Here is a 12,607-nt window from a genome sequence, read left to right as displayed (position 1 = left end):
GGGAGGGGCTGGGTGGGGAGGGTGGGGCTGGGTGGGGAGGGGAGGGTGGGGAGGGGCTGGGTGGGGAGGGTGGGGAGGGGCTGGGTTGGGTGGGGAGGGGCTGTTTGGGAGCGTGGGGCTGGGTGGGGCGTGGCAGGGGTGGGGCTGGGTGGGGAGGGGCTGGTCACCCCGTGGTGCCCTTATACAACTCAACGTTTAACCTACTCACGCCGGCTTGTGCCCGCCCTCACAGTCGGCCATATTTGCGGAATACACCACGCCGCCGTTGACCCTGGCCATTGACCGGGCAACCCAACGTTCCTACCAGTTCCCTCCGCAGGAATGTGTTCTGATTCTGATTAGGCGTAGCGATGTCATGACAGCATACAGGGTTCTTCACATACACAGTACACATGATCTATATCACGTATACAGATGTAATGTCACATGGTGCCGTAATCTCGCATGTCTGTATATGCGATCACCAACAGTGCACCTCTACATCTGCAGGTCCTTCATCTCAGTCTCACTCACCAGCATCTCCCATCTATAGCGCTCTCATGAGCACCTCGTATTTACCCAGATTTTATCTCATACATCGTTATAACTTATTGTCTACAATTCTCTCAAATAACTGTCTGTTTAACACGTAAGCTTTCGCTCAGATTGTAAATGTTGTGGATTTGCTCTCCAACACATCGGTGTGCTGTGCTAGTAACGAATTGGCATGTTATGTTTACGTGACAAACCTTACTAATTAGCTGTGTCGAGTGGTGGCGAGTTTAACGACACATTTATATTTACGTGATCTAACCCAAAAAGCCTATATTGTGGAAAATATCTGTCTCTCTGTCTCTTGTTTATCTCATTTTCATATCACTAATATTGTTTTATTCTCTTCAAAATGAGCAAATTACTCAGTTTGTTAAAACCATGCAGTGAAATCCCCACCTTTGCTGGCCGACTATACTGGTGTTGTGAAATGTAGCACCTTTGCAATGGAATGGCATCGATATCACATGAACTAAATTATTCAAATAATTTTGACCATCTTTCGAATAATTTGCTTAACGAAGAAAACTCAAGGTTTACTTTTGATGGAACAAAACTTCACCCTTAAATGTGAAATCTGACAGCTAACAGATGCTCAAATGAAAAATTAATAAGCTGTTGCTTTTCAAACATAAAAACTAATTTATAAAAAAGATTTAGCCCGGGCGGATTAGTTCGTAGATGCGGAAGAGTTCGTGGCATAAATGGCTGGAAATGTTTATCTCTGAACTGCCAAACGTAGGGAACAATATATAATATTTAAATAAAATACTAATCCAACAGAGAACTCAAAAAGCTGGCAAACGTTAAATCTGGGCAGTGGAGCAGAATAATAAAACAAATCTTTCACACTCCACAAAACAACAACAGAATACTCATTAAACATGACTCAAAACATGTCAACTTGCGAGGATGTAATGAATGACTACAATGATGATATCTTACCACAAAAAAATCTCAACACACTCGTCAACAACAATATCTTAAATAGAAGACAAAATATATAAGGCAGGTTTTTTTTTATTAAGGTCACTGTTTTTGACTAATATGTTTACGTGCCGCTGCCAATGCAACGGCATCAATTAACATCTTACTCAGCACGTTGACAATGTATATCTTCAACTTTGTTTTCTTCATTCCGTACTCATGATCAGGAGCATTTTATATCTAAATCACCGCTCGTGTTGCCCATTCCCTGGTTTGTGTTTATATTCGAAAGTGATCTTTATTTTACATTTCCTCTTTTCAAACACTAGTCTCTCACGCACACACCAGGCACAATCACTCCGTCCCAAGGCCTAACAAAAAAAACACTTAACATCCGTCAACAGCACCGCTCCCTTAATAAGAAAGACGTTGATAACGGGCGACGTTTCGGACAATGGCTCTTCTTCAGTTGCATTGACAGCGAGTAGAGAGGCCAGAAAGGATGCGTGGGCGAGTTGGAGACCCACACTTCATGTACCACGGGGGCCTATAACAATCACATTATCACTGGCTCACTCGTATCAATCCCTTTGGCTCACGCAACTCTTTTATCAACCTGTCTCTCTGACTTCCACATTGTTTAATTCCACCGACGAGGTATCGGGTATACAACGCGTTATTTGTTCTGCGGGGTGAATGATTCACCATGCAGTACAATGTGTAGTGTGGTGTTTATTCGTCTTTTTCTCCTGTGTCCCTTTATTCGCAGCATCCCACACGGATGCTCCTCACGTTCAACACCTCCGGTGGCGAACTCTTCCTCTCTTCCTCTGCGAGCCTGCTACCTCGATCTTGCTCTCTCTCGCTCCGCTAGTCTGTTACTCCCCGCTCTCCTAGCCTGGCACGGACTCTCTCTCTCTCTCTGTATACTCTGCTAGCTTCTCACCCCGCTAGCCTATCGCAATCAGACTCAAGATTCCGCTGGCCTCTCCACTGCTAGCCTGTGGTCACACGCACCTCCAACCTCGCCCGTGCCCCAGCAGGGGTTCAGCCAACACCGCTGGGGAGGACGAGGTGTGGAGGGCGTCGTGAATCTCTTCACTGCTTCATCTCCAACCTACCCAACCCCACTGCCTCACACGTTCCCCTTATATCCCCCTCCTCATTAAGTGCCCTCAGATGGCCCTCATTAAGCCGGCGTCCTTCCGGCGTCTCTCGCACGTGTCCTCCCCCTCATCGCCTCTATCTCTTGACTCCGTGGCGCCTACCCCGCATTTGCATTTGCAGCCAGCCAATCACTGCGCTCTTTCCCCAGTTGCTGGCGTCTCTCTGTCTGCTGTGTCCCAGGCCTCACGCTTGCACCTGCTTATCCTGACGTGACCTCACTGTGTGCAACCCCGTGCATGAATGCAACTGCTGTTTGCAAACCCTGCGCGCGTTATACCAATCTATATATATAAAATCGCAAATCTGTCTGTCTGTCTGTGTGTGTGTCTGTGTGTCGCCGGACCATACGCAGTTTCATTGGACGGCGGTTGCCCCTGGCAACGGGTAGCGACGCATTCGCTGCCGGGTGGACGCCATTTTTAATTCCCGTTAAAAATATGCGCACGCATTTGTGGTATAAACTCGATATACCCAGCGTTGCCCGGGGGGAAAATACATTTAAAATCTTATGAAAACTTTCAAACATTACATACCAATGAAAAAACAACTGTGTAATTACTTTTAAACCCGACGTGCCAAGAATCGATTCTCTGAATCGCGCAAAGGAATCGAAGGTTGTAGATTCCTTTACACTCGGACGATTCCCGTTTACTATAAGTTGGTTAAAGTCGATATAAACTGCTACGAACAGGAAATATCCGGCGTTGACCGGGGCAAAAATGTAATTAAAAACTCCTGAAAAAATAAAAAAATAAAATAACAATGAAAATGAAACTCTATCATTCAAAATGTAAACCCCCAACATGCCAGGAATCGATTCTTTGAATCGCACAAAGGACTAATCGAAGGTTGTAAATTACTTTAGGATCGCGCTTCCTGTTTAATATAAGTTGCTTATAGAGTTGATATAAACTGCTACGAATGGGAAATATCCGGCGTTGACTGGGGCAAAAATATAATGGTGAGGGCGGTTGTGAGTGGCGATTGTGAGTGGTGATTAGTGAGTGGTGAGGGGAGGTTGAGTGGTGAGGGTGAGTGGTGAGGGTGAGTGGTGAGGGTGAGTGTTGAGGGTGAGTGGTGAGTGGTGATTGGTGAGGGTGTGATTGGTGAGGATGAGTGGTGAGGGAGAGTGGTGAGGGAGAGTGGTGAGGGTGAATGGTGAGTGGTGAGTGTGAGTGTTGAGGGTGAGTGGTGAGTGGTGATTGGTGAGGGTGTGATTGGTGAGGATGAGTGGTGAGGGAGAGTGGTGAGGGAGAGTGGTGAGGGTGAATGGAGAGGGTGAGTGGTGAGGGTGTGTATATATGTAAGGTTATTAAGAAATATATTTTTCACCCGGGCAACGCGGGGTACTTATGCTAGTACACATATATATACGTGCAATTAAGAGGGTAAAGTCATGCGCACGCACACATGGTTTACATAACGCGTCCCACGATATGTGTTTGTCCATGATATAGCTTCTTTTGGGTTAGATCGCATAAATATTAATGTGGCGTTAAACCCGCCACCACCCGACACAGCCAACTAGTAAGGTTTGTCACGTAAACAGAACGTGCCAATTACAATCTGAGTACGACGTTTCGCCAATAATTACAATAAGCTTCATCAGGCGGACAGCCAGATTTGCGTTTGCCCTCGGTCTCACCGTAGGCCGCGCTGAGACCTCGGCCTTGCCTGGCGGCTCTGCCGGGGAAGGGCGCACCTCAGCCAGCAGGGGCGGGACACTGAGGCGGGTGGCCTGTAAGTGCGTTCAAGTATTTTGATAGCAACAAAACTGAAGGCTTAACTTTGCTTTGCACTGGGTTATCTTTACGAGAGTTATCGTGTTTTACAGCGAGGCAAACGGCGAGAGCTGATGCATATGCGTTCTTTAAACGTAAAACATTTTTACAAATATGAGCACACGAGCTCACTGTCGTTCGAATTCATTCTCACAATTGATATGGACAACTTTCGTTCACGTATCGACTGTTAAATGCCCCCTACCTCTCTGGCCTCTCTGTGTGCTGTGAAGAAGGACCCATTTCCTGAAAAGCCACCTGTTAGAAACATTTGATTTTAAACGCCCGCAGTGTACATTGACGAATGTGTCTAAGTTATTTTGTTATCAGTGCTTGTGCGCCATTGCCAACGCAGCAGCAGCAAAATCACTAAATAATGTGTTTATATGCATACCTGTCAACCCCTTATCAGTGCCTACCTATTACAGACCAATTCAGCCCTTATTGGTCACACCGTGCCCTTATAAATCTTAAAGTTAATCCTACAAATTCCATCACAAGGGAGAAACACAACCAAATAGACAAAACATGATTTTTCCCGCATTGAAACGGCTGCACGCCGTATGGATCTGAAAACTCAATTTTTCTGTACAGCCGTTTCAATACGGGCAAAACACAATTGTGTATATGTTTGTGTTTCTCCCTTGTGATGAGACTTTGTAGGATGAACGTTGAGATGTATAAGGGCACGGGGTGACCAATAAGGTCTGAATTGGTCTGTAATAAGGTAGTGGGCACTGATAAGGGGGTGTTGACCGGTATGCAGATGTGAAGTACCAAGGGCCGCCCGTGCCCGCAGGTTCGTTTTATGCGGCTCTACCAGACAACAGCCAAGAGACTAGAAGGCCGTGGAACCAGAGTTCATAAGAAAAAGAAGATATGTTGGTCACTTGTGTTGACACGCAATCTTGCGGCGTGTCCCCCCCCCCTTACCGCGATCGTCACGATGAACGTGAACACCACGAGGGAGATCGGCAGTCCGATGGCGACCTTAATGGAGGTGGCCATTGGACAGTCTCCGCAGTCAGCGGGGCAGGTGGAGCAGCTTTCGACGGCATCGCAGGTTGCGTCTCCACAAACTGATGCGCAGTGGGGAACACGGACCGAAGTGATCGTCATGCTCAAGGTCAAGGCGTCATCGCGGCCAAAGCCGTTGATGCCTCCATCACTACACGTCCATCACCGCACCTCCTCCACTGCAAAGGCTCTCCAGCCTCCACTGGAGCCCATAGCTGCTGCAATGTAGACAGTGCCGGATTCAGCTAGTGCGGAGCCTGTAGTAGCATATGTTGTTATAAAGGGGCCCTAGATATAAAACAAATATATTAAAACACATACATGTTTTACTTGCATAGTAAATTAATTGTAATTTTTAATTTGCTATACAGCCAGTTAATACGACAAATCGCTAACCTTAAACACCCAGTCGTTCATAAAAGTTGATTGCGGTGTAATATTAGAACAAGTGCAGAATCACTGAACCGGAATTGACAGCTTGAAAGCATTTAACACGGTGCCCTTGAAAGTGCGAGGCCCGTAGCATATGTAGCTACTTTTGCTATTAGAATAATCCGACACTGAATGTAGACATGCGCTGACCAGAATCCCACCGTCTTGGACCTCAGCCTTCCCCTTCAGGGGCACCACGGGTGGCAAGGAGATGGTATATCCCTCGCCAGGTACGCAAGAGGTTATGGGTTTGATCCAGACCCTGAAGCATGTTGTATATTTCGAGTTTGCGTGTTAACTTTTTCCCCGTTGGTGGGATTCTTCTCCGGCACCTCTGGTTTTGCCCATAAAACACTTAGAAACAGAGTTTAGATTGTTTTGGCTGCAACTATACATTCCCACGTTTGGTGATGATATAAGCAACTTCGATGAGTTATCGTGTGTGGCCAGGTGGCTTCTGAAAAAAAGCTAAGAGCTCAGGGGCTTTACCTGGTAAATAAAATAATACACTACACGACACGTTTTTATTTTACCAGGTGAGGCCCACTGAGCTATGCAGCTCTTTTTGCAGAAGCGACCTGGCTACCACAAATAATTGCTCAACGAAGTGGCTTATCACGTGGAAATGTATAGCAGCCAAATACTCGAAACGCACGTTGATTCTAAATGTTGAGAGAAAAACTCGAGGACCTGGATGGAAAATCCACTTGACCACGAGGGAGACAGATGCAAACTCGAGGGTCGAGATCGAACCCACGACCTCCTGTATACCAGGCGAGGTAGTTAACATCTCATAGCCACCGTGGCTTCCCAAAATAGTAGCTAGTCGCTGGACTTGAAGAGACCACTCCAATATCTGTGTCTCGGCCCAACCCCCAGTCTCACACGAGTCCTACCCAGTGCAACCTTTGTTGCCCGATTGCAGTGGTCCGTTCAACCAGGGGTATGCGGACCCCTGGGGGGGGGGGGGGGTACGTGGCAGCGTCCCAGAGGGTAGGTGAGCTGATTTATAAATGTGTGATTTTATATCATACATGAGAGTCGATGGTCAATAATCGCATACGAATCTGCCAATACAAAATAACTACGATAAAATGTTAATCCATATGACAACCTCGAACAATATGAGAGAGCTGTCTAAACTCATGGATCGTCAACAATGCGGTTGCCAAGAATAACCAGCGAACACATGACGTCACGCATGCAGGGCTTCCGTTTTTGTATTCGCTTGCAAGTTACTATCTGGTTAGGATACACCTCACAAAATGGGCAATTTGTTCAAATATTGATGTTCGTTGTCCATACATTTCTCAGAACCATGTTGGGTCAGGCAAGGGGCTCCTCGGTTGAAACTAAATTCAACACGGGGGATACAGTAGCCAAAAAAGGTTCATAACCATTGCCCTATTGAACAGGATATGCATCACTTACTTGCTATGTTCACATCTGGACGACTGAATTACTTTATCTTTCCACAAATTTGCACGCACTGAAATGGCAACAACTTGTTTTCAAAACGCTTAAGAATATATTCCAGTTGAATAGAGGCAAAGTACAACCAAATTTCACATCCAATCGTTAAGTATGCTTACCATATTTATTTTAGTTTGAAGTGGAAATGTTGTTTGTGAAAATTAAATGAACCATGTGGTTATTATCATCCAAAAACACTGCTCCGTTAAAAATGCACCGCATGCGCTCTGCATAATTCACTTCAATAATCTGGCAATGGTGCAAGTCGATTTCCCAAACACATAAATAAACACGTGCACTCTTCATAAAACATACGGCAAAAAATTCACTGTGGAGGATTTCGCGGTTGAATGTTGAACTCCCTTCGCACCGTACGTAGTGAAACGTGCTAATCGGAGGTGCGTGTCGTTCGGCATGATGTCCGACGTTTCGCCGCACATGCCGGCGGCAGCACGTGGTCTATGTGAGCCGTATCCTTTCTCAAAGACGCTAGAAATGGTGTCTTTCCTTTCACTGAACTCTGCAACATCGTATTACTCAAGAACTTTGCCTCAGATACTCCTCCCAATTACATCCAATTGTTAACGTTGCTTATGTAACTTAATTCGCTGCCTTCCCCGGCTTCTTGTACCTGTAATTTTCTCAGTCAAACCCTTACATTATCAACATGCGGTGCGACCCAACTTAAACATTGGACAATAGAAAAAAAACGTTGTATTTAATGATTTCCAAAACCCATGAAAAGAAAATATTGTGATTCTGGGCCGTCTTTTGACCATGGCTACATTTTTCACAGTAGGAAATGTTGATACAATTATAATTATCTAGATCGTAAAAGTGAAGTAAAATATCAATGTACTGCTCATTGTGATCACAATCACCTAAGTGTATGATTCTATCCTATGAGGTATGTGGCTGCAATTATCATCTGTCAGTTGCTCAATCTATCATGCACTCCAGTTTGTAAACCTCCAACAAAATCCTTCAATCTCACAGGAACCACGAATGGACCAAAACAATAATCTATTGACGATGTGATTTTTTTTGTTTTGATATTCATAGCACTGGTGTGTTCAGTTTGGGAGACACAAACATGTTAAGAGGGAGCAGTGGCCCAGTGGTTAGTGCTTTGAGAAACGAACCTTGTAACCCAAGCAAGTTAAATTCCTGGCCACGGATATGTCAGTGGTGAGTGATATACGGACCACGACTTAGCGCCACACCCTCTCCCATTATATCAACCAACACTGAGCAGTGTGGTGAAGAATTGTCAAACAACACCTACGGCCAACAGGGTATGAAAAGTCCTTAATCCAGTAGTGGGTTGACAGCGGGGTATACATTAACTTGTAATGTTTTCTTTTTACTTACAGGATAGAAATAATGTTTGATTTCTAACCTTTCAAACGTAATTTTGAACACATTGTCTGAAACCACAAAAAATCATTTTGCGGAAGAGTTGGAGATGCTAAACCAGAGATCGAATGCACAGAACTCTGTAAACGGATTAAATGGGAACGAGAAAATAAATCGCAGAACACCGTGACACAAAAGCGATTGAAGACACCATGGCAACCGATGGTTAACGTGACGACAGAAAGAAGGTTGATGATTGACAATTCGAGTGGTCATGCATCGTGGAGATTGAGCGATGACATCATAGTCTCGTGTGCATGTGCAAAGTGGAATCGTTACGTCAGGCTGTAAATCATTGCTATTATCATTATAGATAATATTACTGTGGTAGACTGTCATTTATGTTTTGAATTTTGGTGCGCATCGATTTTTCCGGCACGTGGAGCGAAACGCTGGACATCACGCCGGACGATGCGCGGCACAACGCGAAAGCACAGTGGAGAACCGTAATATTCTATCAGCCACATTGCAAACCACTTAATATTCCATCAATCATGATGCAAACCGTGTAATTCCATCAGCCACATTGCAAACCGTGTAATATTCCATCAGCCACATTGCAAACCGTGTAATATTCCATCAGCCACATTGCAAACCGTGTAATATTCCATCAGCCACATTGCAAACTGCGTAATATTCCATCAGCCACATTACAAACTGCGTAATATTCCATCAGCCACATTACAAACTGCGTAATTCTTCCATCAGTCACATTGCAAACCGTGTAATATTCCATCAGCCACATTGCAAACCGTGTAATATTCCATCAGCCACATTGCAAACTGCGTAATATTCCATCAGCCACATTACAAACTGCGTAATATTCCATCAGCCACATTACAAACTGCGTAATATTCCATCAGCCACATTACAAACTGCGTAATATTCCATCAGCCACATTGCAAACCGTGTAATATTCCATCAGCCACATTGCAAACCGTGTAATATTCCATCAGCCACATTGCAAACTGCGTAATATTCCATCAGCCACATTACAAACTGCGTAATATTCCATCAGCCACATTGCAAACCGCGTAATATTCGATTGGCCGGTTTCTCATCCGTGCGAACAAGGCGCGTGCAGCTCCACAACTCACCTGTGGCCGGGAGCACGGTGGTGGTTGCCACAAGCGCCGCTTGCATGTGACCCACGCGGACATGAGCAATCAGGTCCGTCACTCCCTCGTGCACCAGCGTGACCTGTAGGCAGTGCCACGAGAAGCAGGGCTAAATAAGTCAACTTGCTTGCTGCTGTTGCTGTTGTTGTTTCTGCAGCCGCTGTTGGCAGTGAGTACAAGTACAATTTAACAACAACAAGTATAACCCGTAAAAAAAAGTTTTTCACTATAAATCCTTTATATGCGTGGCGGCTAGAGTCCTCTCGTCCTCTGGCTTGAGATGGCTGCCACCTATGGGTCAGATGATTGCATGGCAGCATTAAGCAATTGGTAATTAAATATAATATTTTTGTCCTAAAAAGTGTAAAATTTTTGAAAAAAATTTTCACGAACATTAATTGTCACGCACAACGAGTCTGTGTGGAAAATGTCAGCTCGATTAGATCACGGGAAGTGGGTTAAAAAACGACCGAAAGATTTGCACGGTCCTAAGCAAGCAAGCAAGTGAACTTAATATAAAGGATTTAAAAATGAACTCCAACTCGTTCATCGATGACACCATGTGGCCTTAAAAGGCAATATGTAATAGGTGACTTTTCGGCCAATGGGACATAGGCCACGAGAGAAACAGAGAGGATAGTCAGAGTTGGAGACGGCACTTGTTTACGCCTCATGATAATTGCATTCTTGTTAATATTTTTTCTGATGACCAGTTTTTAAAATAGAATAATTGATACGATTTTTAGCTTTGAAAATGTATATTTAAATTCGTCTTCTTCTTAATTGTTTTTTAATTATTTCATTGTTCGTTCTTAAATATATCGAAATATTTGTTGTTGCGGTGATGAGTCAAGAATTAAGTAAGTCTGCGCTGTCTGGTTACCGGCGTTAAAAGTGGGCTATATCCTTTCCCAATCCTGGCCAACCTGGTTCAAAGCTCAACAAATGAAAGACAAGAATGCCTCCCTTAATGTTAGCTCTTGGGTAAGAGACAAATCCATCAATAATCGTACCTGAGCGGACCAGTTCTGCCTCTTCATCGTGCCTGCTTCTGAGAGTGTGTGGGTAAATATTTGTCCATCATCTGGGATCCATGGCCCACAGATTCCACCATGCACCTGGAAAATGATAGTCTCAGTTGAACAAATGTGAAGGACTTTCTTGCATACAGAAATATACAGGGTGTCTGAAAATGAATATACCAAAAATAACGTGGAATGGTTATGTTGTTATTCGAGATACTGACGTAAATTTTACAAGAATACATGTAATAGATTTCAATGTTTATTTAATTTGTTATGGTATTAATTAGATATTCTCGAATTATTACTACACTACTACATGTCGTCCGTCGTTCACTACAATCAATCTGATTCGGCGTTCAAACTCGGAGAAAACATTTTCCAACACAGTTGTAGGAATGGATGGCACAGCAGCATCAACAATACGATGTTTAAGTTCTTCAAGATCCCTTGGTTTGCTAGTGTAGACTTTACTTTTTAAAAAACAGAGATCAAAATAAATCTAATGGTGTTAAGTCGGGTAAACGGGCAGACTTGTCATTATTTCGGAAAATGGGGTCTCTTCTGAATCAGAATTAAAGTACTAATCAATATTCCTAATAAACTAAAGCGTATATATATTCACATCAAATTTATGTCAGTAACTCGAACAGCAATCAAACTATTCGGCTTTATTTTTTGGTATATTCATTTTCGGACACCCTGTATATTGAACAAATGCATTTCGCACGACTCTTCGGTTTGTCCGCGAGATAACGGACAACGTGGACGGCTCAAAGAGTAAATTCGCTTGAAGCGTCTGGTACCATGAACGAGAGGGGGCAGGAGTGGATGTTGGCATGGTGGATGCAGCAGTTGATTTCCGTTGCATCCTTCCATGGTGCAGGGCATTCCTGCTCCTCGCAAAAATGTTTCGCTTGACTGACCGTCCTTGAGAACATACAGCAAAATCGTCATTAGCCTGTCGTGGAGATAATTTAAATAATAATGATAACAAGAGTAAATAAGCAGGCAATGCAGCTCATTCACACAACCGTCTCTCACACGTAACATTTTTTTAAGTATTTCTTCCACAACACATCATTTCAGCAGCAGTGTTGGAGACACGGATATATGGACTTATCGTCCGATTTTTGGGACCTTTTTGCCAGTATCAAGGTATGAAGAAATAAGAATAGGCTTCACCTTTCCTGGCAATAAAACAATTGCAAAAGTTTATATTTGGTGTTTGAACATTTTCACACCTCCTGTTTTATTGCCGGAAAGGGTAAAACCTATTCTTATTTTTCATCGTCGGCTTTTTTTTTTCAGAACATATAAATCAGTTCGACGGAATTACATTCGTGGAAATGTTGAGTTAGTTATTGTTGAATAGGATCGATGGTAACCGCGAATAATTGCATGCCGATGACAACCAACCGAGCTTATGTGAACACCTGATGATGTGGGATGTAATCTCTGGCAATAACGTCTGCTGTAAAATTGTCAACATTTCGCTTGCCTTTCAACATTCCCTCGGTTTTGCTGATAAAACCAAATCAATTGGCGTAAATGCCCACGTGACAACAGCATTGGCTCTGTCGGGTGGTGCAGGATTATACAGCAGCTAAAAAAAACTGACATACCGAGGAAAGGATTTCACCAAGTCGAGATTGTAGACGATATATTATTTTGAAGACGTAGGCTTCCGCGACCAATATCCATCGTAGAGGTTTTTTTGTGT

General features: G+C 43.9%; 1 protein-coding gene across 1 annotated transcript in view; it reads right to left on the bottom strand.

Annotated features, from left to right (window-relative positions):
- Positions 1 to 12,607, bottom strand: part of LOC144733404 (atrial natriuretic peptide receptor 1-like) — a 59,836-nt gene that overhangs the window by 34,112 nt on the left and 13,117 nt on the right. The window contains exons 4-7 of the mRNA XM_078615315.1: positions 11,691 to 11,814; positions 10,876 to 10,980; positions 9,842 to 9,944; positions 5,340 to 5,485 (exon numbers count right to left, since the gene is read on the bottom strand). Coding sequence (XP_078471441.1) covers positions 5,340 to 5,485; positions 9,842 to 9,944; positions 10,876 to 10,980; positions 11,691 to 11,814 — 478 coding nt within the window. The remainder of the gene's footprint in view (positions 1 to 5,339; positions 5,486 to 9,841; positions 9,945 to 10,875; positions 10,981 to 11,690; positions 11,815 to 12,607) is intronic.

This window comes from Lampetra planeri, chromosome 46, assembly GCF_965212315.1.
Source record: "Lampetra planeri chromosome 46, kcLamPlan1.2.h2, whole genome shotgun sequence".
NCBI classification, from domain to species: domain Eukaryota; kingdom Metazoa; phylum Chordata; class Hyperoartia; order Petromyzontiformes; family Petromyzontidae; genus Lampetra; species Lampetra planeri.
This window is presented reverse-complemented; position numbering and strand designations above follow the sequence as displayed.